The sequence below is a fragment of the Sciurus vulgaris genome (genome assembly GCF_902686455.1).
Source record: "Sciurus vulgaris genome assembly, chromosome: 5".
Taxonomy (NCBI): Eukaryota; Metazoa; Chordata; class Mammalia; order Rodentia; family Sciuridae; genus Sciurus; species Sciurus vulgaris.
The window spans coordinates 163,318,091-163,344,559 of record NC_136465.1 but is presented as its reverse complement, the minus strand read 5'-3'; the positions used below and the strand labels follow the sequence as shown (position 1 = coordinate 163,344,559).

Here is a 26,469-nt window from a genome sequence, read left to right as displayed (position 1 = left end):
CATGCTTTGAGGTGGGAACGTGGAGAGAGACAGGTGGGAGACTCAGGCAGAGGGTGAGTGCTGGGTGGGTGCCCAGAGTGGCTCTGTTAAGAGGAATCCGGGTCCCAGGGAGGTGTGATGCAGGGAGGGGGTGACCTGACGGACACGAGGTGATTCCCCTGCAGGGAGACCTTGCTAAGCCCCACAGGTCACCTGTGACCATGGGCCCAGAAGCGTGGCCTTGGAGCTGCCTTGCCTTTGGTGGCTGGGTAAGGGCCCTGGCCACACACTGCTTACCTGTACAGAGGCATTACAATATCGGGCACAGCCGCTCTTCAGACTCGTCCTGCTCCTGTAGACACACTTATGTGTGAAGACAGCCTGGAAGACAGCCCAGAGGCAGAAGCACATCGGTGTCGGTATCCCAGTCCTTGGGGTATCCCACAGCTGCTACCTGGGCCTGCCATTCTGGTCCGTTGTTCTACTGATGTCAGAGCACAGGCCACATCAGCGCACGTGAGTCTAGGTCAGAGCTCAGTCACTCTCCTTAGGCCTGCTTCCTTGTTGGTAGAAGGGTCTGTGCAATTGTGGCACATGTATCTCTCTGCCTCTGCTCACGCCAGGGCAGACATCGCTAATCCATCAGGAGCACTTCCTGGATATGGCCTAATTTCCTCTTCTGACCTACCCTTTTCTAAGCTCCTCGCATAGACATTTTGGAGTCCATCGCTCTTTGGTGCAAAGATTCACCAACAAAAATACCAACAGTCTGAGCTGTCCTCTTGGGAGTGGGGAAATTTCAATGCCTTCTTGCACTCATTCTTAGACCTTTATGTCCACTCATAACCATCCTGAACTACTGAGAACCTACAGGAGGTCACACATATCACACATATGAGGTCATCAGTCTTCAGCTTCATGTGAATGTTTTTGTGCCTTTTTATAGATAAGGAAACTGAGGGCTGGGCAGGTGAAATCACTGACTTTCACTCATAAGGATCAGATCCAGAGAAGGAGTCTCAAAACCTACCAACCTTAGGATCCAGGCAAAGCCCACAGTCTACAGGTCTCCGCTGTCTAACCTGACACAATAACCTTGATAACTAGCTTTATCTTCAGAATTTAGTGGCTGGCTCAAATTTTGTATCAGATAAATGCTTATTCTGCCAAGTTTCCCCCTTCCTCTTAGGCTCCTGCTTAAGAAAAGAGCCATGAGAACTTCTCAGGTTATAAAAGCCTAAAATCTGAGCGATGTAAAGAAATTCCGGGGTCACTGAGGAAGGAACATTCCAGTCCTCTTGAGGATCTCAGGATAACGTGGATCATGGGAGAGGTCATCTGGGGACTCTCTGGCTTCCACCTGGGGATCACTTTTCCCTTTCTTTCTCCTCCTACGCTGGGCCAGGCGGGCAGGACAGTGGTTACTCATAGTCCAGATCATGACAGCCACCAGGGCCAGCTGTGTGTTCGCTCCACCGGCTCCCCAGGCACACAGTGGGGTGCTGCAGGTCTGCCTGATTCTAGTGGAGCTGCACAGAGCATCCAGAACAACATCCAGACACGACCGTAGGGTGACAGCAGCCAGCCTGGTTTCCTCTCCTCCTCCCTCCCTATCCCTGGCTGACAGCACCGAGGGACTCAGAGGTGACAGCTTCATTAAGCAAAACAAAGGGCTGCACCTATTTAATTTTGACATTTGGCTTTGTTAAATATTTCATAATAAGATTACATCGATAAGCTTGTCACCATCCGTAACAATCTGTCTAAGGGTGGATGAAATTTCCAGTTGAGAAATTTTTCCTTACAATGAACTTAGAGGCAGAAATTTCCATCGTCAATTTTACCTTAGAACACTTTGCTTTTGCTGCCAATAGAGCGCTTGGCATATGAGCTACAGGTCGTTGTACAACTGTCCGCTTTCCTTTTGAGATTGAACTTCTCAAGGCAAAAACCAAACTAGATCTTACTCATCTTTACACCCCAGAACACTTTGTCAAATATCTGATCAACCCTCAATAAATGTATGCAGAATTCAATCAAACTTGAAAAGCTTATGGTAGGTAGCTCCAGCATCTTTTCTCTGACATTTATCTTATTTAAAATTGATAGATAATAAGTATAACATTTATGGGGTATGGTGTGATGTTGTATGTATACATTGTGGAATGATTAAATAAGTTAATTAACATCTGCCACCTCACATGCTGTCATTTCTTTGTTGGGAGAACATTTAAAATCTACTCTTAGCAATTTTGAAATGTGCAGTTAATTATTATTAACTATAATTACCATGCTGTGCCTAACCTCTGAAATCACTAGAACTTATTCCTCCTGTCTAACTGAAACAGTGTACATTTGCTGACATTCCTTTTATTTTTTTTCTCCATAATAAGGCTTAGGATTATAAACAAGCATTATAAATAGCAAATTTAAAGGCTGGATTTTATTTAAAAGGGTGAAACAGAGAAGAACCTTTACTGAGAGGCTGGTTGATTTTGATATTGTGCTTGGGTTTTATTTATGCTAAAACTGTTATTATTATTTAGAGATGAAGAAAATAGAAAAGGTTAAATAACTTGCCTACGGTCAATGAGCTTGGATTCAAACAGGCCTGTGGGTTCCCAGCGCCCCGCACAGTGGGCTAAGAGCTAGTTTCATTACCCTGATTTTAAGGAAGGGAGAGAAACCACACCAATGGGGTTCCTTCGGTGACCTGTGGTTTCACGAAGCTGTCACACTTACTGTGGGCTCAGAGTTGGCAGGACATTTGCTCCAATACACCAGGGAACAGCTCACGCAAGAGCCCTGGAAGGAAAGACAGCAGGTCAGTACTGGTGTCCCTTTAAGGGGGTGGAGGGACAGCTCCATCCCTGGACTTTGTCTCTGTGAAGGGGGTTCCACTCATGACAGTTACAATTCTCCAGGGGAGAAGGAGGGAAGCCAGTGCTGGCAGGGGTGTTTGGAGGAAGGAGTGGACCCTACTAGAGTAGCCCTTTCCTCTGCCTCTTTCTGGGTAGAACCAGCCTGTCCACAGGCCCAGGTTTCTGATACCTCTGTATGCAGGGAGGCACCTGCCCTGAGGAGACACTGCAATTGTTCACCTGAACCAGGGACAAAGTATTGCCACTGGTCACAGATTGGGGGTCATGTTCTCTAACCGGCTTAGCAGTATGAGGCTGAACATGGACACTCTGCCTCTCAATCCCCTGGATTTTCCTCCAATGGTTCTCAATTCAGGTTGGACAAAATGAGGTGCTGGCCTCCAATTCTCCAAATCTGTTCTCTGATCTTCTCTACCTGGATCTGCCCCAGCAAGAAGACCACACCAAAAATGGCCTCTTGAATCCTTTGCCAGCTTCCAACTGGCTTGACCAATGGGAGGTACCAGCAGGATACTGGTGGGGAGAATGAAAGCAAGGTTGAAGACTTCTTCTATGCTCCCCCTCTGCTCTGCCTGACAAACAATACGCGTCTGCTCTTCCGGCTCTCACTGGGTTCTGTAACTCTGTATCCTGCTCCTGGTCTCTTAGGTCCTGGACAGAAATGGTGGCCTACCAGTGCTTCTCCCTGGATTCCCCAGCATAACTTATGCTTAGCCCTGCCCATACCTCTGCAGTGGGCTCTTCATTAAAGTCTCTTCACCTGAACCATCTGGGATGAACTGTTTCCTACAGGGAGCCTAACTAGTAGATTGATATTTATTAAACCTCTAAAGTCCAAACACACATGTCTGAAGGCAGCTATGAGTTCAGCCTTGTGAAAACAGACACTTCTAGAAGGTTCCAGCTGCTACTCCTCTTTGCTAGTCCTTAGTACACGCTTTCCAGAGAACCTGTTTGGATGTATAACAGATCCAATCAAAACCATCCTAAATTAGGCAGAGCAGACAGAATTGATGTCAGGCCTAGAGTAAACAGGAAACAGCAGAGGAAAACTTCTGAGAAGTTCTTTTCCTTTAGCCACAGTTCTTTGGGTTGTCACTTAACCCCACAGCTTGACTCTGTCCATCAGGGACATGGAGAACAAGCTTGTGAACAATCTATAACAGAACAACCCTGCAATAAGGTGGCCGTTGGGGCTGCCCCTTCCCTCCACAGACTTCCTGTCCTGAATGTGAATGGCAGCTGCTTGGAGAGAGCTGTGGAGAAACTCTGAACTCTTGACCTACTCCCTTTTTCATTTCTTGCTTAGGAGATGAGACCACTCTCTCTGGCCTCTTTGGATCCTTACCTTGGTCTAAGCCAGATGACAACCTGCTATTACTTATTTCCAAAGAACGAACCAAACAGAAATCACTGTCAGGGACTGGCTAGGAGAGGGACCCTATTGATCACCTCTCTTAAAAAGGGGTGACCCAGAATGGGGTAAAATCCCCTGATGGCATCTGCTCAATAGCCTAAAACATATCAGCGTTGTTACAATAATTAAGAACTCAAAAAAAAAAAAAAAAAAAAAAAAAAAAAAAAAGAGAGTACCACAATCCCATGCCAAGTTCTTAGCTAGCTATTTCTAGTCTTTATCAAGAAGACAATAAGATGAAATAAAATAAAACGAGGCCATTTTTCCCTGTTCAATGCCCATGTTCCAAATACTTTCTGAGAACAATCACTGATGTATTATTGAAGTGTCTGTAGCAATTTTGGGGTTACGGTCTCCACAGGAACTTAAAGATTGCAAGTAGAGAAATTTGGGAATTTGGGGTGCTTTGATAAAAACAGACTGAGTCAAAAAGTTGCCATGGAAACAGGAAAGGCCCTTAGAGGACACAGAAGATCATAGGGAAATAGACATTCTGGTATTTGAAAAGAACTACAGAAAGATAGTTGATTCACCAAAGTATCTACCTATGAGGAAATTTCATTTTAAGTTCCTTTTAGAGGAGCTATGGGCCTGAGCAGGGTGGTAGGGGAAGGAAGGAAAAGGATCTTGAATCTTATGGGGGAAAAACAGCCTGATCTAACCCCAGTTATGGTTTAGTAAGTTGAATAGAGTATCTCTAAAAATTCATGCCCCCGTCCCCACCAAACCATAGAATGTGACCTTACTTAGAAAGAGGGTGTTTACAGATGTAATTAGTTGGGCTAAGATGAACTATGGTGATTCCTAAATCCACCTACTAGTGTTCTTGTAAAAGGGAGAGAGGACACACAGGGATGAAGGCCATCTGCAGATGGAGGCTGAGATAGGATGGTGCAGTTATAAGCCAAAGAATGGCAAGGGCTGCTGGGAACCCAGAGCTGCAAAAGAACTGTGGTCCTGCTGACTCCTTGATTTCAGACTTCTGGCTTCCAGAACTGTGGGAGAATAAATGACTGCTGTGTTAAGCCACCAGTGTGTGGCAGTCCATTATGGCAGCGCTGGGATCCCAGCTTACCCACGCAGCCAGCATCTTTCATGAAACGCCCCTGGAAACTTGGTGCAGTGTGATTGTGATGGACCTCAGGTTCACCTGCCTCTGCACGGAGACAGACCCCCAGGGACAGGGCTCCTGTGGCAAAGTGCTCCTGCTCAGCTCTCTCTGAATTGCGTGGCGTGGAGCAGCTGTTTGGGCCCCTCTCTGCTGCATTTTCCCTTACCAGTTTCATTTCTCTCTTCGTTTCATCACATCGATGGGGCAGAATCGGGACGATGGAGGGAGGAATGAGAACTCCGGTCAGGGTGTAAATCCGGCCATTTTTGGCAGTGACCTCAATTTCTTCCATGGCCACATTGTTTACCAGAATCTGTCCCTGGAAAGAAGTGATACCATTTTCCGTTCTGTGCTGCAGGAGTGCCATCGGTCCCCAGGTAGGTATGAATGGTGGTAGCCTCACTACAAAGCCCTCGAGGTCCCTTAACTTTATTCGTGGAGGGAAGGATGCTAGTTGGAGGGGTTGGCTGTCGGGAAACATTGAGTTTGTTGAGCTAATTCTCGACTGCCACCAGGCAGGGATATCCTTGCAGAACCGTCCCTCCAAGTGCTGAGCTGGGACCGAGCTCAGCACCCAGCTGTTCCAGCTCTACAGCCTATACGCTTTGGGTAAACTGAGCTCTCTGTGGCGAAAGGAAGACCCATCCATGCAAATACATTTATTGACCTTGAATCAGCTCTGGTCAGTTTTAGACACTGGGGATACATTAATAAATAGACAAGTTCCTGCTTAGGTTCTAGTGGAGGCAGCAGGAAATAAACAAATTAGCAAACATTTCTGGTCTCCACTTTCCCCAGACCTGCTCCCCTGGCAGCATTAATGGCAACTGCGTTCATCCGTCTAATGATTCAAGTCAAAAATGATTCAAGTCAAAAAGCCAGGAGTCATCCTTGGCTTCCTCTGTCTTCATGACCCATCCAGTCTATTAGCCAATTTTACAGGGTCTACTGACCTTCAAAACACATTCCTCATTCAACCACTTCTTACCACGTCCTTGCTCCTACCCTGGGCCGAGTGCTTGCAAGGCAAGCACTCTACCGACTGAGCTATCTCCCCAGCCCTCACTGTCATTCTTAACTGCATTGTCACCATCGAATCCTAGCCAGACTCCCAAAATGTTTTTCTGATTATGTTATTCTTCTGCTCACAGTCCTCCAATTGCTTCTCATCTCAGTCCGTGTCCTTTTTCTGAATTCGCAGGTTGTGTGACCTCCCCGGTCCCGCCTCCGACAGAAGGCCCCGCCTCCTCTGCCGGAAGGCCCCGCCCCTTCCCTCAGAAGGCCCTGCCTCCCTCAGAAAGCCCTGCCTCCTCCCGCCCTTTTGCTCTTCGATTCCAGCTACGCGTGCTTTGCTGTTCTTCAAACAGCTCTTTGCCCTGTGGCTTTGCACTTGGGTTTCCTCTCTCTGGAATGCTCTTTCCCCAAAGTCACACTGCTATTCCTCCATTTCCTTCAAGCTTGGCTCAGATGTTTCCCTCTTAGTGTCAACTTATCGTCACTTTATCTAAAACATCAGTCCCTTTCCCACTTCCTCTTCCTTTTCCAGCTTTGCTGTTTTTCCCCTTGCCACCTTCTATGATGGGTCAGTCAATGGGCAACAACGACTCTATGCTGGCAGACTTTGCTTATGTTACAACCCCAAAGGATTATGGAACAACAATGCCTTCTTTGACTTTCTTTTTTGGTACTGGGGATGGAACCCAGGGGTGCTTATCCACTGAGACACATCCACAGCCATTTTATTTTTTATTTTGAGACAGAGTCTTGCTGAGTTGCTCAGGGCCTTGCTAAATTGCTGAGGCTGGCCTCGAACTTGTGATCCTCCTACCTCACCCTCCAGAGCTACTGGGATTACAGGCGTGCACCACCATGCCTGGCTTGAGTTTCTTAAATAAGTCATGATTCCCCCACCTCAGGGCCTTGGCTAATGTTTTCTCTTTGACCAGGAACCTCTTCTACTCATTCTGCCAGGTTTATCCTACTCATCCTTCAAGGAGTAGCCAAGCATCACCACCTCCCCAAGGGCCTCTTGACCTGCCACCTGTCTGAGACTCTTCTCTTCCATGTTTTCACAGCCCTCTGTGCCTCCTCTGGCTGGCACTCATTCCACCTGCAATTAAACAATTTGCAGATTGCCTAATGATTTGCTTAAAGCCTATTTTCCCTGCTGGCATAGACTGTCTTTTTCACAGCTTTATCCCTGGTGTCTGGTGCAGAAAATCACACATACAGCTGCTCAGCAGCTATTTGCTGAAAGGAGACACCAGTGAGTAAAATAGTCATAAAGATCTTAAACCTGTGAGTGAGCGCACAGGTCGGGTAACTGTCGTCCTCGAGAACAGTCATCACCAGAGCAAACATGCACGTGGGGATGGATGCCTGCAGCGGGCGGCTCACTTACGTTGCTGGTGGTGTTGAACTGTATGACCTGGTTGGCCATGCTTCTAATGTGAGGGGTCGAAACCAGAGTGGCTACTTCCAGCTGCAGCGAGGAGACAACAATGGAGACATCTGGAGCAAATGCAGAGTCCTCATTTCTCACTGTCCTTACTGGAAAAATAATCCTTAAAAGTTTACAAAATGAATAGTGGGAGCTTTGATGTCACGAGATTTTGTGGCTTTGAAGATTTCTTTGATATCAGACTCATTGTTCATGGCTGGGGTTCACTCAGAGCTAAAGATAACGAGTACACATCAAAAGCTCTCTAGTGCCAATAAATTGGAATTCAAGACTAGGGTCAGGTGTTTTGAAAGCAGAGAAAAAAATAGCAGTAGGAAGAGCAGAGCCAACCTGGGTAAAGGGGATAATGTGGTATCTGACGAGTTCCAGAAGCTTCCAAGAGCCCTGTAAAGGAACCAAAATACTTCTTTAGTCAATGAGGAAAACACTACACTCCCACTCTTATGGAAACCCTTCAGATGACTTAATCATAAAATAAATGACCCATAACCCCTTGATTGGGAAATCCAAGATGAGAAAAATGTCATCTCCCAGATAGCTAGCGTTCCCCAGACCTTCATGCAGTGATAGGGGCTGATCTGAAAGTAGAAATGCACGCCTCGTTTCATCTCTCAACAGCCTTGAGGAGTAGGGCATCTACTGGCCCTTTTTATATGTGATAATACTTAGTTTCAAAGACATGTCAAAGGTTGCACAGCTAACTCAGGCTCTGAGACTAAGAATTAGCCCAAGGTCTCCATCACCCTGCTCTGCTCCCTTTCTGTAGGCTGGAAGTTATGCTCTGCATTTTCTGAGACAGACTTCCATTTATGATTCTCTGCTTGTCAGGCCACATGCTGGCCATTTTGGAATACACGGACCCAGGGATCTTGATCATCTTTCCCTTCCACAGGAAGGTCATTCCCCCATCAAAGTCCCTTTCCAAGGTTTCTCTTGCTTCAGAAAACTAAGGTTACAGTGGAGAATAAAGAGGGTCCTGGGGCACAGAGAGGGGACTAAGGCAGGATAAGCAGTCCCCTCAGGGGACCCTGGAGGGAGGCTCCTAAATGGAGGATTGCTCTGCTGGGGGAGAAAGGCCACAGCCCTGGTGACCTCCTACAGCATGTCTCTCTCTCCCAGCTGAGCCAGAGCTGGGAGTGACATGCTTCACTGCCCTTGAGTTCTGCTTCTTAAGTGACACAGCACAGTCACTCTGACTTGGACAGGTGAAGGAATACAAATCCAAGATCCTAATAACTACCAGGAGGTTGACCTTCTAGGGACATATTCCCGCACCTTGAAGAGCCAGGCTAAAGGAAAGCCCTGCTGAGCTAGAGTTCCCCTCACTCAGACCTCTGCATCTGGCTTTGGTCACTATGCTGGGGAGTTACCTGTGTGTAGTATGGTATGATTTGGATGTGCACAAGAGCTCCTGCATGAAGCAATGCAAGAATGTCCAGAGATGGAATGATTAGGAGAGCTGTAACCTAATGTGGATTAATCCACTTGAATGGATTAACTGAGTGGTAGAAGCTCTCTCTCTGCCTCCTGGTTGCCATGTGCAGAGCTGCTTTCCTCCATTGTGTTCTTCCACTGTGAGGTTCTACCTCACTCGATCCCAGAGCTATGGAGTCTGTTGACCATGGACTGAAACTCTGAAACCATGAGCCAAAATAAACTTTTCTTCCTCTAAGTTGTTCTTATTGGGTTTATTAGTCACAGAGACACAGCTGTCTAAAACATGTATGTGACCCCATATCCTGGTTTGTCTGGCACAACACCGGTTTACACCTATTGTCCTGGTAGCTCTATTCACTCCCCAAAGTACTGGTGTGGAGGATAAATGATATGGCTTCCATATTTATGAGCCAATAAACTTATGAGCAGAATGGAGACACCAGTAAGAATACTGGAATTGACTCCAGTTAGTCAGCTCTGGAAGCGATGCTTTCTGTAACTACGTGACCTTGAGCCTGTCGGCCTCTGACTCTCAACTTCCCCTTAGAGGTACAACATGGTATCCTGAAATAGGAACTTCCAGGCAGAAGCAATGCAGTGTTCCATGGCAGAAAGGGTGGGACACAGTGAAGTGCTGAGAAATGTCAGACCAAAGTAGTCTGCAAACTCCTGAAAGGCAGGAGCTTGTATCCTCCGAACTTATTATCACCCTCTTCCCAGCCAGCACGGTAAGGGCACAGAGTAAGCTCTTTTGCCAATAAATTAAAAGGGGAGGGAGGTGTCCAGCTGAGTCCAGCCCTCTGAGCTGGACCTTAAAAACCTGAATTCTGATCTTGGTTCTGCTTCTGTGTGATCTTGAGCAAGTCATTTAGTCTCTGAGCCTCAGTTTTGTCTGCAAAATAAAGGGACTGGTGTGGGTCCCTTCTAGTCTTCTGATTCTATGGGAAAGAATTTATCAATGGAATAATCCATTTCTAAAGCCCCAAGAATTCATTGGTGTCAGGTCCATTTTACAAGGAAGAGAAGAATAAAGGAATCAGTCAGCATTACTTGTACTCCATGTGTGCCTGGGACCTTATGGGGCTCGGGGCTGTCAGCGCCATCCGGCTAGATTGACAATATGCTTCCACCTGCTGTTGTCCAAGAGCTTTTTGGCAAGGCATTCAATCCCTTATGAGGACACTCACTTCCTCTCTGCTGTTTTAGGTAAAATAAGCCCCAAGTCCTTTGATGCCAGAGGCAGAGAGTTTTTCTACCACATCGTTAATATGTCCCAGAACTTTCCAAATCCACCTCCTTTCATTCTACCCGAAAGGAGTCTGTGAATTTGGAAGGGGAAGCCTCTCACTCCTTTTGCTTTCTAGTTCCATGATGGTAACAAACTGTGGCTGGTAATCAGTAGCCATGTTCTCTGCGGGGATAGGGCGATTTCCAAACTTGTGCTTCAGGGAGCAATGCACGCCGTTAAGGAAATACAGAATTCCAAAATCAGAATCAGAAACTCTTTTACTAATGAAAGCAGTTTATTTTGCATTTCATTGTAATAACTGATGGGGATTCTACTGGCTCCAGCTGAGGTTCCTCCCTGAAGAAAAAGCTAAAGGATGTATTAAGATTACAGAGGGAGAAATTTTAATCCATGCGGGCTCTGGATCCAAGGAAGGGGCAGGAATAATCTTTTCACTTCTCACCAAGAAAGTAAGTGGAAAACCAGTTCTGACTCAGAACAGAGACCTGAAATTTTATATTCTTTGAAGATAGAAAGATACTGTCTTTGAGAAAAACCATGCTGAGGGCCAGGAGCAGTGGTGTGAGTTGGCCTGTTCCTATGGTGTAAATATTCACATGGAAGGCTGAATTAAGCTACCAATGTGATCTCACTGAATGGAGCCAGAAAGAAGTACACACAATCCACTCTTGAGAGCCTGAAAGAGCCAGCTGTGGTTCCCACTAGAAGCAGTTCCAAGGAAGGAGGGAAAGGAGAACTTTCTGAGCAAAGATGCTTGACAAAGAAGGGAGGGTATTTTTTTTTCTGTTCTAGTCAAAAGGTTTTATTTTAACTTTAAGTGTACTGGATTAGGTGCCTTTTAGAACTCCTCTATTATTTTTATTATTTTAGAAACACCACATGGAGGAGGTCATATAAGTATAAAATTTTAATAATTATAATTTCCCAGGAGAGCGACATTAGTTTTTTTTTTTAACTTACTTTAAATTGAGTGTGAACTTCAAAGAGAGGTGTAACAGTTTTCCAGCAATAGCAAGGTTTCAGAAAACTTGCGTGTGAATTATATATTTCAAATAACATCCCATGTTAGACCCTGGGGAGATTTGGCTTTCTCAAAGGAAACCCATAGCAAATCCTTTCGTGTGATGAGCACCTGTTTGCAATGTAAGACACACCTTCTGATTTATCTCTTTTATCTATCTATTTTAAATTCAGAGTTTTCTGAAAGGAAAGATATCCTAATGAATATCTGAGCGTATTCTAGAAAGAAATGTATCCGTGTGGACCTCTGAATCAAAAAAACAACACATTTCAGGGTGCAATAACAGAAAAGTATGGGTCTAGTTTTGCAAGGACATGGATATTTACCAGCAAGTCTCTTTCTGGTCCTCCTCTGGTACCACTAATCACAATGCTTGAGGTGAGGCTGTGGAACCAGCTTACTTAACAAGCTCCATGGGTGATTCCTAACCACAGTAAGGTCACTATAACACTCATTTATGTCTGTTAAAGATTTGGAGAGCCCTCTCCACCCCCATCTTTATTAATAGCACCATTCTATATGAAGTCAGAGTCATCTGGCCTTATTGCCAAGATGGCGGCATGATTTCAGAGCCTTGGAAAGAAGTCTGTGGTCCTTCCTAAAATTCCACCACTTGTCATCCAATGAACAAAATTCCATAGTCAGCTATCCGTCTCCTCAGGATACAACTGTAATTCCTGGGAAAGGAAATGCTCTAATACTTTCAGTCACTTATACCCTTATGTGAAGAAGTAAGTCAAGAGTCTCCTTCCAGAGGGAATTGTGACCATATTTGTTGGTCTAGGTAGTCAACTACAGATGAGCAGGGATAGGAGAAGGGGGCGACAAGAGGGAGGGGCAGCTGTGACAGGACTGCTGATGGGCAATGGCCCCAGGGGACTCAATACCTATCATGTAATGCCACAAGGACATAACCCCTCTCCCCTTGTGTGGGTGGGGCTATGGAAGAAATTCATCTTTTAAAAGTGGGCAGACCACTCAGAGTCACCAAGTGGTACCAGTCTCCTGCCAACCCCACATTTCATAAAGAGGATCCAAATCCCTTCTCCATAGATTTATGTTCCCAAGGTCTCCATGAACTCACAGCTGCTTCAAGGGCCAGTTGACCATTGTCTGACTCTCTACCAGTGGTGCTAGGCCAGAGAGGCCAGAATGACCCAAGTATGTAGTTGTTGTGCCCCCAGTTTTAACCCAGTACAGGCACATGTCTTTCCCCAAATGGGCCGCAGCTGCCCAAGCCAGGGCCCAAAGAGACTCAGTGGCTACCTGCTACTCCAGGGTTTTGTGTACTGAAAGTTCCCACCCCTATCCTTACAAAAACCTAAAGACTAATCATTTTGGCCCATTTTGCTCCCTGGCCCATCCACCAGCCCCTTTCTCTGGCAGGTGACTCACTTCTCTTGCCTCTTCCTTGCTTTCAATAAACCTACTCTGATTGCCATCTCTGCCTTGCTGTGCTCTGTTTCTGGGCTGGGGAATTGCCCTGACCCTGGGCCTCACACCCAAGGACCTAGGATTACTCCACAACCGACTCTCAACCTCTGGTAACAAATTGAAGGCCAACAGTATGTAATGAAGGGATTACTGTGGAGAAAGAGGAAAGCAAGAGAAAGGTAAGGCTGTTACATCTAAAAATAACATTTATTCCTTTGAAAGCTCAGCCTAGGCCTGGATGGCTTACTTCAGACATCATGTGCTCAGTGATTTTAGAATTGTAGGGAACTTCGAGTCTTGATTTTACTATTGAGAAACATTAGAAAAGCCAGGACAAATCAAACTATCATTTAGACCTAGGGTTGGTAATAGATTTTATTTCCCATGGTGAGTCAAATTGACTGAGTATAGCTAGTTGAAACTCTATTGAGGAGATTAAAGCCACATCTAGAATTAGTTCCAGGGTACGTGATTGATTAGTGATGTCTGCCTTGGTTGTGGGAGGGAGGTGGTCATACATGTGCTCCTTTTTAGCTACCGCCAGTTTAGAAAAAGCCTGTACGGATACAGACAGGGACAGTGATACTGATGCGATGCTATCAGAGTAAGTAGGATACAATACCTCTGGAGAAAGGAGGTAATCGAGAGTGCCTTCCTGCATGTTATCCAATGCTTCATTACTTGGGACAAATATGGTGTACGGTCCCCCAACTTCCTCCTCATCTAAGGCATGTCCCACATTGGTTTCCTGCATTTGAGAAATGAAATTTTGTGTCAGTGATCTATCTCAGACAAATATTTAAAGCCATTCTCCAGCAAGCACTTATAGTTGAGATTCCCACTGATTTTACAAAGGACTTAACAGTTTTGGGAAATCCACTAAAGGTCATACCTCCAGCAGGGATCTGAACTTGCTGTATCTTGGTTGCAGCATTGTCATTATGGTTTGCTGAAAAGAGATATTTTGCTTAAAAATTAGTAAAAAAAAATCATAAACTGGTTTGGGAAACACAAATCCTAACATTAAGAGCTCGATTACAGTTGATGTATATGTGTAGACACACATAAATGGACCTGGTCAACTTCTATACATGATGCAAATGTTTGTTGTTATTTAAACAGTTGCTCAAACCTGTATATTCTGAAGCAACTACTGGCCATCATCATATAGGTCAAAAGGGATAAAGTTCATCATGACAATAACTGCCCTCCTCTGTAATGAATGAGGAATAAATTTTCATGTACTGGGCTGAGTTATCTGATGTCTTTACCATAAAAGAGTTTAAAAAAAAATCAAGATTTTCCCTACACACTTACTTCCTGCCTTTCTTCCTCTCTGCAGAAACATTCGGTATTCTGTTGAAAACAGGCAAATCATCCCATCCTCTCTCTGCTGAGATCCTTCTAGTAGAATGAAGGACAAGCCTACAGCACTGACTAACATTTTCTTCTTGGAGGTGACTCTCCAGGGAGCAAAGGGATTGCATTTGGGCTGACACCACTTTTACCTGGAATAACTCACCTGGGGGTTGCTCTCAAATGTGGGCTCTATCTTGTCCATGGCTCTGTCGAGGATGTGCACCAGCCCGTTGGAGGCAATTATGTTCCCCTGAATAATTTTTACTTTCTTTTTGCCTCTGTACAGCTTAAGCTTTAGTTGATTGTCCTAAAATTCCAAAGGAAGATAAAGAATATAGTGTTCTGGGAGGAGTAAGCACTAGACTAGGAGTCCCAAGTCCTTGGGTTCTGCCATTTATTGGCTGTGAGACTTTGGATAAGTCACATAATCTAACGTGAGGGCAGAGGTACCTGCTTGGTTGATCTTGCAGAATTTTTGTTAGATAAAATGAGATAACGTGAAGTCATTGGTGACAATCAGATTATGTGGGTAAGGTATTATAGTGCTTTCCTCCAATAATATGCAAGTTCAACTGCATACGTTATGCAAAAATTTGTTATTTAAACAGTAACTTAAACCCGTGTTCTGAAGCAGTTACTGGCTGTCATCGACTAAGCAATTTACTCTAAATGTATCATTTACTGTGTGTTGCAGAGAAGGTGCACAATAAAAAGATTTGTTGAATGAATAACTAAAGCTCATTCCTTCCTCCACATGATTCCTATAAGTTACAGACTTAGTAAATATTGGTTGAAAAAAATGAATGATGCATGTCCTTGTGAGAACGGAAGCCACATCTTCATATGTGTTGTGTATATATCACTCTATATATTCCACCATGTACCTACCATCCGTCCGTCCGTCCGTCCATCCATCCATCCATCCATCCGTCCATCCGTCCGTCCGTCCATCCATCCATCCATCCATCCATCCATCCATCCATCCATCCATCCGTCCATCTGTCCATTTGTCCATCTTTACACTGCAGACTGGCTAAGGTTGTAGGCTTTGGAGTCAGGCAGAACCACATTGAACCCTGGTTCTGGCATTTACTGTGGGATCCCTCTACTTTCCCACAGGTAGAACAGGGATCAGGCCAGGACCTCTCCACAAGGTCATTATGAGTCTTACGTAACGCAAATAAAGATTCATCCCTGTGCTTAGCATGGCAAGACCTCTCGGTGATCCACTGACTGTTGACATATGTGAACGCAATACCAGGCCACAGCCCACGCATGCACATCTGTTGACTTGTCACCTCTCCCTCTGTCTCTGCTAAGTGGAGTCACAAAAAGAGTTATTTGTGAAAGGGACGGAGTGGTTTTGTTAAAAAACAAAACAAAACCACAGAACTGATAGCATTAAGAAAGACAGGAGAAGATGGATGAACCCCAGCAATCTAAAACAAACAGTCCTCTTCCTTCGTAAGAGGAATGCAGATGGGGCTCTGTGCTTATGTTTCCAGGAAACAGGTTGATAGCAGTTTGTCTTCCTGCTGGCCGCCGAGTGTCGTGTGCCTTGAAAACTAAATTGGAGCAGACCAAAATCAAACGCTTTTCGACCCCCTTTACAAAACAGTCCTCCCATTCCTTCCTGACTGTGGAGTCCTGCTTCTTCCTACATAGGAAGACAAACAAGGACAAGGAAAGACCTTTCACAGATACTTTCACAAATCCCAAACCCAAAGAACAAGATCCCCTGGGCTTTGGCTTGGAGGACCATTTAGTTCAGTGCATGCAACTCAGAGATTCTTACCTTATCCCTGTTGAAGATTTCCCCTGACATCCCAGTCAAGGTGTAGAAGGTGTCTGTGTTGTTCAAATGCTCTGTGTCCATCTGTCCAGCAATGATGTGCAGTTTTACAAAATACTGAGCAGACTTGCTATCCATCAAAAGCTCTTTTACCTAAGAAAAGAGGACTCTTTGTTGCTTGAAGGAGAAAATGAGTTTGATAATAACTGCTGGACCTTCTTCAGACCCAAAGACATTAAAGCCAGTGGACCTAATATGCACCCTGGGCTCTTTCAGACACAGAGGACCTTTCCTGAGCTTGACCACCCCAGGCCAGCCCTCAAAGACAGTGGCAATCGGGAGAGGTGGAGGCAATGCCTAGGATACTCCCAAGCCTGGGAGGCTGCTCCAGCCCTGAAATGAATGTGTCAGGGAAAGCACAGCAGTGGGGCCAGGAGGAGCAGGTTGGTGATAGGCACCAAAGAATCTTGAGTCCAGGAGGAGGACAGGCATGAAAGACTGAAGAGAGCCAGCAGAGTGGACTAAGATTTCTCAACCCCACCAGACCAAATCTCTATTTGGCCCTGCTACACAGTCAACTGTCAACCCATAGATACTATTTTTTATTAACGCTGTGCAAACTTTCTATATTAAATGAGAGGCCACCTGCACAGTGACCAGCATGTCGTATTCACTAGGTCTCCTCTCCAACAGAGGAGACATGAGGACATCTCTGAAGGTCAGTAGTAGACAGATTCCTCTCACACAGGTGATGCTGACGGTAGGTTGTGGGGAGGGGGCCTGGAACTTACTGGTTTTTGATTCAATGCAGCAAAAATTCTTATTGTAAAACATCTTGAATTAAGATAACCCAATTTTATCCAAGTCAGTGAATTCATTACTCACATTAAACCAAATAGAAATATTTCATTGGTAGCACCATGCTTAGGACCCCATCCAACCAGGCCCATTGAATGACATTAACTCAAATAACGGCTGCTCAAACTGGACAGCAAATTTTCCTTCACTCTCTCCTATCACTGTTACACTTATGATGATTTTAAATGAACATTAATACCTAGCAAATGCTTGAGTTTAACTCTTCCTATGGGAAATGAGCAGTTTTGCATTATGGAACTCATTTTTTCTCACATGACTATGTGAAGAGTCTTTGGGGGTTCTCTTGAGGGGCAATGATAGGAAGAGGGGTCCAGGGAGATTTCTGGAGGGCTGGTAATTGTCTCTCTGGATGGACAAGTCCTTTCACTTTGAGAAAATTCATTGAGTTGTATACTTATAATTTGTGTACTTTCTGAAAGGATGCTTCACTAAGAAATTCATCCAATATTACCTGCTCTCATTCACTCTATGGAAGTTAAAAGAACTGACTTCATAGATGTAAAAAGTACAAGGTGCTGGCTGAGGTTAGAAAGGGTAGAGGGCAGTAAAGTGATAATGGCACCACAATACAGTCAGCTAGAAGGGTAAGTTCTAGTGTTCTCTAGCATCACAGGGTGACAACTGTTGATGGCAATTTATAATATTTTCTAAAAAACAGAAAGAGAGGAATCTGAAGCTTTGCAGGACAAAGAAATAAAAAGTGTTGGAAGAGATGAAAATTCTAATTACCCTGATTTGATCATTAGGCATTGTATGCACATATCCAAATATCACACTGTCCTCCATACATATGTGCAATTAGGATGCATCAGTTGAAAATAATGATTTTACCAAAACCCACCGTACTTCCATCAGTAGGTTAACTTTAATAGAGGTTTCCCGCTTTATTCGAGAAAGTCGTTGCCCCTTCAGGCTTCCCGTGTGTGCCCTTCCGGGTCAGGTTATTTCAAATACTTACATTGAACCCTTTCAGGCCCTTGTCTGAGGGCAGCAGCACAGTGAATGGTCCCAGGTTACTCAGCGGCCAGGCATAAGTTTTGTCTTAGGAGAAGAAATGTTCAAAGAAAGAAGACACCAAGTGGGTCAGCGGTGCACGAAGGGTAACACCCAGCCGTGGGTCTGTGCCATGGCTGGTCCACCCACGCCCTTCCCTGCTCTGATGACTAGGACCGCCATTTCTAAACACGTGCAAGACGCCGTGAACCGTGGCCCACACATTCCGCACGACTCTCAGAGAGCTTCAAGGCTATCTAGGACGAGTGGGTCAGGCCTGACAAGATCTTCTGACAACCCCAAGGCACTTGACCCCCCTCCCTGGCTTTCTGAGCTGTTGTCATCTCAGTGAGCAAAGATGCAGCCCTTGTCTCCATCTAGGGTCAGCTCAGAAGAGTCCCACACTGGGTTTTGTGCTCTGCTGTTGCCATCTTGAAATGCTTAATATTTGAACAAGGACCTCACATTTTAATTTTACACAGAAATAATTTTATTTTATTATGTAACCAGCCTGCATCCATCACCCCAGGGCTGCTGGGACATTGGGGCAAGCTCTGGGTTCTCGCCCAGGAGGCAGCATGAACTAGCACTTTGTAATGGGAAGGTGAGAGGCGAACGTGACTCTTCAGGGAAACGTATGAGGGCCCAGTCTGCAAAGGACACTCTGACCCCACCTTCTGCTCCGCCTGATAGTCTAAGAGTTCTCGGAGGAAGCCCAAGTCGTGACGTGGTGCCTGACTCCCCATGTCATGCCTCGGAAAGAGCAGGGCATCGAGGCAGGATGCACATTATGCGTGCAGAGTACAGCATCCACCTGTTAATGGTACTTACCTCTGCAGTTGTGTTCTTTCTAGGACTGGTAAATTCTAAGCTAAATGCTGATATTTTAAGGCTTCTGTGATTGGTCAAGTCTGTGTTTTATTTTTATTGATTGGCCAAATGTGTGTGAGTGGAAGCCTGGTCCAATGCTGTGATTAGCTATAACAGTTAATTCCCAGGCGGAGGTGGGGTCATAGTTCCTAGAAGGCATTTGCAAATGCAAGAGGGTCTTGTAGACTGCCACCCTGCCTGGGAGCCAGGTGGTGGGGGTTTGTCACTATAGGCAATTAGTGACTTCTGGGCTGAGGGCGTATATAACCATGACTGTTCCACAATTCAAATGAAATCTCCACTAAGGATTATGGATACTGCCTCAGGGACTCTGCCACCCTCTATTCCCCAGTGTTGCCTGATGACCTTTGTTCATACTTGAAGGAGGCATAAAGTCAAGGAAATCAGTGGCTCTCCCTCTTGTGGTTATGGCAGGTCTGTCACTCTCTGGTGACCCCAGGACCTTTGCCTCAGCTTTCCATTTGCTAATTCTTGCATTACTAGATCTCTTGGTACAGAGCTGTCTCCTTGAAGTAGCTGTCTGCTCTTTCCCTCTCCCACGTGTGACCCCTCACTAAGGGGCTGGTCCCGGGAGACCAGCTTTGCCTATTCCTTTCCGAGTGCGTGCGTCTTGAAGGGGTCCTTCCCAAAGGAAGCTGCCATGGAGCATCCACAGCCATACCCAGGAGGGAGATGAACGAGGTCAGCCTTCCTTGCCATTTTCCTCTGGGGTCAGTGTTTAGTTCTCGGAGTCGCTCCATGATGTTCCCGTAGCACGTTGTGCCGTCGCCCACGTAACCTCTCTGGCAGGTACATCTGCAGACAGGATGAAAACACGTTCTCAGGTCTAGAGCCAGGGACTGTGGGATCACACAGTCCATCACCTCGCGTCACAGATGGGATAAAGAATGCCCAGAATGGGATCAGGAAGAGACCACCAGGGATGCAAACACAAGTGGGCACCCAAGTGCAGCCCCTGAGACCCAGGGGGCCTTCTGAGCAGAGAAGTTAATACATTAAGCATATTTGCAAAGAGTAGATGTCTCCATGTGCTTTTGCCTCAGGACTTTTGACAGTGTCAAGACACCATGCACATCAGTTTCAGTGAAGTGTTTACTGTGGATAGAGATTCAAGGGTCCTGCTGCCCAGCCCCTGAACTGTGAGAAGCTACTGAAGTATGTGGGACAGTGAAAGTTCAGAACTATTGATCTGCTTAGAATACACCTCCTCCACCCCTTCCTGGTGTGATTTCTCAACTCGATGGCCCTCTCTCCCTGTAGATCAGGGTCCCCTTAGGTAGGTACCCTACAACTCTTCTCTATAGCTGCAATAACACCTGCAACTTTATCCTTATCTGGTTATGTGATTAATATCTGCTTACCTACCTAGTGTGAGAAAAGAGCCAGGGTAAGGGTTTTATGGGTATTTGTTCATGAGTTACAGTTGTAACCCCCGGATGTAGCAAAGGACCAGGTCCACAGTAGGTGCTTAGTTAATAATTGTAGGGTAAGTAGGAATCAAATTAAATAGACAGTTAACCAAACCATACCACGGATATGACTCATGTGTAGAAGAGTGTTCCAAAGAATGACGACACGCTTGCTAACCCAGCTGTGCTTCCAAATATGGTCCCATGGCAAATCTATTTTCAACGCGTTTGTGAACCAGTCTCTGAGAGGCCTATCGCCCTCTGCCTGGATTGCTGCAGGAGCCTCCTAACTGGTCTTTCTGCCCCCAAGTCTGGTGACAACTGAATAGGTGCTATGGGGGATGGAGGGAAGTGACTAATTCTGCCAGGAGAAACCAGGGACACCTTCTAGGAGAAAGTAACATTTAAGCTAGTTCTGGGAGGGCACCTACCAGTCTCTCAGATGGACAAGTGACTGGGAGATTATTTACTGATGGAGACCCCAGGGCTTTTATAAAGAAGCAACTCTAAACTGGGGGCAACTTTGCTCCCCAGGCAAGATTTGGCAATGTCTGTTTGACATTTTTGGTTGCCACATGGGGACAGGGATCTCTTGGTATGTGGTCAGTAGATGCTGGGAAGCTTCTAAACATCTATAGGGCAGACGCCAGCCCCCAACAACAAAGGATTGTCCTGCCAGAAATGTCTATTCTGTTGAGGCTGAGAAACCTCACTATGAGGAATTACCAAGGTGGAATAATCTGGAAACAATATCTTAATATAAACAAGTAACAGTTTCCAACTTAGAAGTCTTTTCTGTCAGTTCTGTACTAAGTTAATTTAAGGCATAGGGTAAGAGGAGATTGGTAACCCTGGGAGTGATCTATTTAGTCATCACTGAAAACTAATCCAGCTATAAATTTCATAAGCTACATTTGCAGACAACTGTGAACAGTGAGACTTGTAACCTTTACCAACCACGAGCATGAGGCCAGTTTCTTGTCATGAGGCCAGTGGTCTGTTCTGTGTAAAGTGGGAAGTCTATTTTAATGTCCTCATGCTGAAGGGAATGCATGAGACATAAATATTTTTAATTTTAATTTCAAATCTCAGTCCAAAGTCTGAGATTTTTATGAGACTGTTTTCTGACTTGAATATTCTCAGTTGGACGAGGGAACATTCACAGCCCCGCCTTTTTGGTAAAGTGGATTTTTATTCTGAGTGTCTTTTGCTGTCGTAAGGCTTTAAAAACACCTGTAAGCCATTTGCATTTTGTAAGTTTTGGGTTGGAAGTGATTGCATTTAGGACGGGAGGAGATCTAGTTAGTATTTAGGGTGTCAGTTCATTCCTCACTCATTCACACGTTCCTCTAAACCCTCACCTATTTCATTGTTTAACTGGTAACCATTGTCACAACAAGGATGAGTAGGACTTGGACCTCTAGGAACCCCATCTTCTAGTCGGGGACAAAGATCAGTAATAATAAGAATGGCTAACATTTATTAGTAGCTCCTCTGGCAGGCATTCTTCTAAGGGCCTCACTATTAGTATTTTATTTAATAAGCCTCATTTATGTTGTGAGCCTCGTGTGAGATGAGGAAACAGTCACAGAATCTCACTCAGGATCTGCAGCCTCCTGTATCACAGGTCTGGAGAGAAGCAGCCCCAGAGGGAGGAAATGGGGGGCCAGGAGAGGTATCCTAGCAGACAGGATAGCTTGAGCTCAGGGTTGAAGGCCAATGTGCTAGCTTCTCTCCCGGGAGGTGGGAGAATGTGTCGGAGGTTGTTCTAAGGAGAAGAAAGAGCATGCGTGAGGGGCGGAGCTGGGAATACCATGGCCCATTTGAAGACAGTGCAGTGGACGGGCTGTTGGCATTCCTCACTAAATTCACGTGTTGGAATCCGTGTTGAAATCCAAATCCTCACTGTGATGATTTCAGGAAGAGGGGAGGAAAGTGGAATTAGAGCCCTTATAAAAGAGACCCCAGGGGGCTCTGTCCCTTTCCCACCACGTAAGGATGGCATGAATAGGAGCCAGCGTGGCTATCCCACAAGGGCCCTGGTCAGAATCTGACCACGCAGATCTCAGCCTCCCAGGCTCCTCAGCTGTACAGACCTACAAAAACATCACGTCACCAATGTCACTGAAGCCAGAATCAGGGACAGGCAGTTAATGTAGAAATAGGGGATCGGGTCAAATCATGGGGGCCATGAAAGCCATCTGCCTCTGGAAGTTGGAGATTGCCCCTGGGAGAATGGAATGTCAAGGATCTCTGGAGCCCACTGATTGCCAAATTCACCTGCCCTTATCAAGGACTGCAGGCAGGAGCTGCTAATTAGTGCCCCCTGGGCCCTCACCTGGCTGAATCACTTTGGCCCTCCCTCTGCCCCATCCACTTCTCACTTTTTAGATCTCACCTGCAAAACCAGGCCTAGTCACATAGGCAGGAAGGAGAGTAAGAGGGGAGAGGACTGGAGAGCAAAAGAGACCTTCATGTATAAAAGACGTAGGGCGCGCTCACTTCTTGGGACTTTAGAACATCAGCCATGGCCCCCTTCTCCCTCCCAGGGAAAAGTCTGTATTATTACTACTTTTAAATAAAACCTGCTTAATGTGCTTGCCTTGGCTGCTTCTCTAGTGCTCAAACTTCAACAGTAGAGGGAGCGGAACTCGTCACCGGTAACCGGCGGTATCATCACCACCATCCCAGGGGCCTACATGTCACTGTTCATTGTACTCGTGTGTAGCGGGGTGTAAGCTTTGCTGTCTGCCTGCTCAGTCTGGCCCATCTTCTCTTCAGCCAAGCTGAGTTAATTGGGAGAGGTGCTCTCCTCCCCTCTTGCCCCTTACTTCCCACCTCCTCTAGGGAGTGAAATCATGAGGTGCCACCATAACAGGCACGAAGCTATTTGTGCTTCTTCGTAAAAATCAAAATGGCTACAATGGCAGCATGAACCCTCCGCAGATCCCAATGCAATGCCAGCTGAAGTGGCCTGGAGAGCGACCTCAGCCCGGGAGGGAAGATTTGGTCCCAGCCTCAGTTCAACTGCGACATATCTGCACAGAGGTTTCCATGCCAACACCCTTGGCAGCCAACACAGCACCTTAGGGAGTGGGTATCACTGTGTTCATTTGCCCAGAGAGAGGGTGCCACTTTCCCAGGGCCACACACCTGAATGGCACCGGGGCTGAGACTTAATCCCCAGTCTTCATACTCTCGATTTCACCCCCTTCCTTTCACATGAGCTGCCTCTGCCCCAGGAGCTTCCACAGAGATGCTCTCACCCACAGCAAAAACCCTTCTTCTGAAACCTGGAGGCTGGGAAACACCTCTCATGCTTATTTACTTTCCAGTCTTGTTCTGCTCTGCTACCGCGCGACGTTTCACACACGAGGAGACAGACACCCGCAGGGAGGTCAGATTCCTGCAAGCTCAACAGCCATTTCTACCCCAGTCACACTGGTCTTCTTCTTCTCTGTTCTGACCACTTCATACCAAGGTATCAGGCCAGGTCAACATTCTAGAATGCGCTAATGGTCATTATCATGGAAATAATTATTGAGCGATTTTTTGACTAAACACAAATTTACTGAATGCCTACTATGCTCCTGGCTCCTACTATGTGGGGTGAGGGTGAATATAAAGCTGAAGACGCATTTCTTTTCCTTCAAGGCATTTACAGCATTGGCTGGCTACCACACTCACGACTTGGAAAAGATGGTGGAACTGTGAAGACTTACTCTGTTCGGCCCGGTGCGACAGTGGTGCAGTTTGCATTCCTGTGACACGGATTGTTTGATTCACAGATGTCGGTCATACTGCACCCGACTCCAGGCACAAAATTCTGGTAATGCTCCTTACACTCGCAGTGAGACTTCAGTAGGCAGGGAGAGAAAGACAAATTGGATCCTAGTTAGTCACCATTCTTTGATCCACACTTTCCTCCTGCCATGAAAACTAATTCAAATTAGGTCTGAAGAGTGCACTTAAGATAAAAATTGGCCAAAGTATTCAGAAACAGAAATCATGTTTCCATATCTTGCCTGTTGGGGCGATCATACTCCTTGTGTGTAAAAGCTCTTCAATTTTCTTGTTTTCTAACTCTTGACCTCTCTGGTTTTTGATTGTCTATAGTTGAGTGGAGATTGGCAATCAAATGGGAGGTATTATTGTTCTAGAATAATATCTAGAGAATAAAACCTGGAGTCTTTTGACTACAATCCAGAGTGCTGGGCAATGTCTGCAAACATCTTTTGGTTTGTCACAGGGAGAGGAGGATGGTGTTTATAGAGACCAAGGACACTGTTAAACATTCTAGAATATGCAGAGCCACCCCACAACCCAACAAAGACTCATACAGATGAAATTATCACTGTGTTGCTCTGGAACAATATGTGGGCAACAGAGGGCTTCTAAGACTTGAAAATCTACCTTGGGACCCATTTTTGAAGAGACAAGGCACACTTTTAATCTCACTCCCAAGGTCCTGTCATTCATGACATAAACATGTCTTTTCCCAAAAAGGCCCTCATTTTGAGGATGAGGATTTAGGCCCTTGAATTTCTCTGTGAACCTGGCTCAGAAATCGTTAGTGGAAATGTTGAGTGATACGGTTTTCCTCCTTGGAGGAGAGAGATGGCAGATTCTCTACAGAGAATTCCAGGTACATTCTCACCGGGGTGCTGGTAGACTACAGGGAACCTGTGGCTGTGTTTGGGTTGGACACAGAACCTTTCCTCCTTCCTGAGCAGCAATACCTTCCCTCCACTGAGGACTGGATTTGCAGCTCTGGACATAGGAGATACCCATCGAGCACTTATGATATTCGGAGAGGGCTCTTTCAACCGGAATCCTTAGCAAAGATCTCCTAACTAGGACGATTTTTGTTAGTCAAGGCCCCAATGTGATCTACAGGGGCAACGTCTCACCCCAGGATGCCCCTCACTGCTCCCTGCAATTGCCAGTGCAGTCAACATTGGATCAGTTTTAATCTCTTGGCAACAGAATTTTGGCTCTGAGAGCCTCCCTTTAACTTAAAAAGACATTGGATGGGGGACTGAAGGTGGAAGTCAATCACACTCACACAAATCTTGGTTAACGTCGCCTTGTCAATCTAACTCTGAATTATGTGCTTATTTTGTCCATCACCATCTGGGACTGTGACTGATGAGAGCACAGGACTTGGGGAGCTGGGAAAGCGTGAGTGTGGAGGGTAGGCTGGGTGGGGAACTACCAGGATCAGACCCTGAGCACACCCAAGGCTGTCCGGAGAGGAAGTCCAAATTCAGCATCAACGGGAGAAGCAGAAGGCATGGAGGATGAATGACACCAAGGGCACAGGGCCACCTTGGGTGAGCTGTCCCACTTCCAGACAATCAGTTTGTGATCAGAAGCTCACCTGTCCAGGCCCATCGTATTTGCACACAGTAGACTGTGTAGGGCAGTTTCCAAAGTTAGTTTGGCAGGGGTCTACAGGCAAGCACACGTGGCCATCCCCGCGGTAGCCTGCTCGGCATGTACAACTGTGCCGATTCGGTCCCAGGAACGTGCAATGAGCACGAGGATGGCAGACTTCTTGTAAACACGGATTGATGGCTTGAGGGGCAATGACAAAATGAGAGGCAGTTAGCACAGCAGGGATGGAGGAGGAAAACTGAGCTGGGAGGAATTGTGGCTCACAGGATGTCAGAGCCACAAAGGCAACTCAGCAGTTTAAAGAGAGAAACGTTCTAACCCATCCATCTGACCTCCCCCTCTCCACCAGATAGATTTACATATGGCTATCAGAAATTGTAACTACAGAGATGGGTTGATATATTATTAATGCCATATTTAGTGTGAAATTAAATATAAAACAGCATGAAAGAAAAAACTAATGCTGGTCGAATTTATAATAAACTCTGGGTCCTGTTCAAGGCATCTGCCATATATTAACTCATTTAATGACAATCTCCTAAAGAAGGTACCTTTATCATTCCCTACTGGTGGAGAGAAATATGGAATCACAGGCAGGTTAACAGTCACGTAGTTAGTAAAAGGCAGCTCTAGGATTTGAACACAGGGAGTCTGGTGGTAGAGTTCATCTTCTTAACAGTTATACAATAAGCCTCTCAGAAGGAAAAGAGGCACATGAAGAAAAATTTAAAGAAGAAGCACTACATTTTACACTAATA

General features: G+C 45.8%; 1 protein-coding gene across 1 annotated transcript in view; it reads right to left on the bottom strand.

Moving 5' to 3' along the window:
* STAB2 (stabilin 2) overlaps positions 1-26,469 on the bottom strand; it is a 158,642-nt gene that overhangs the window by 98,238 nt on the left and 33,935 nt on the right. The window contains exons 8-20 of the mRNA XM_079142890.1: positions 25,695-25,891; positions 24,037-24,170; positions 19,567-19,700; positions 17,980-18,062; positions 16,146-16,295; positions 14,514-14,657; positions 13,884-13,940; positions 13,614-13,739; positions 8,181-8,234; positions 7,791-7,871; positions 5,556-5,708; positions 2,722-2,784; positions 277-360 (exon numbers count right to left, since the gene is read on the bottom strand). Of these exons, the coding sequence (XP_078999016.1) occupies positions 277-360; positions 2,722-2,784; positions 5,556-5,708; positions 7,791-7,871; positions 8,181-8,234; positions 13,614-13,739; positions 13,884-13,940; positions 14,514-14,657; positions 16,146-16,295; positions 17,980-18,062; positions 19,567-19,700; positions 24,037-24,170; positions 25,695-25,891 (1,460 nt within the window). The remainder of the gene's footprint in view (positions 1-276; positions 361-2,721; positions 2,785-5,555; positions 5,709-7,790; positions 7,872-8,180; positions 8,235-13,613; positions 13,740-13,883; positions 13,941-14,513; positions 14,658-16,145; positions 16,296-17,979; positions 18,063-19,566; positions 19,701-24,036; positions 24,171-25,694; positions 25,892-26,469) is intronic.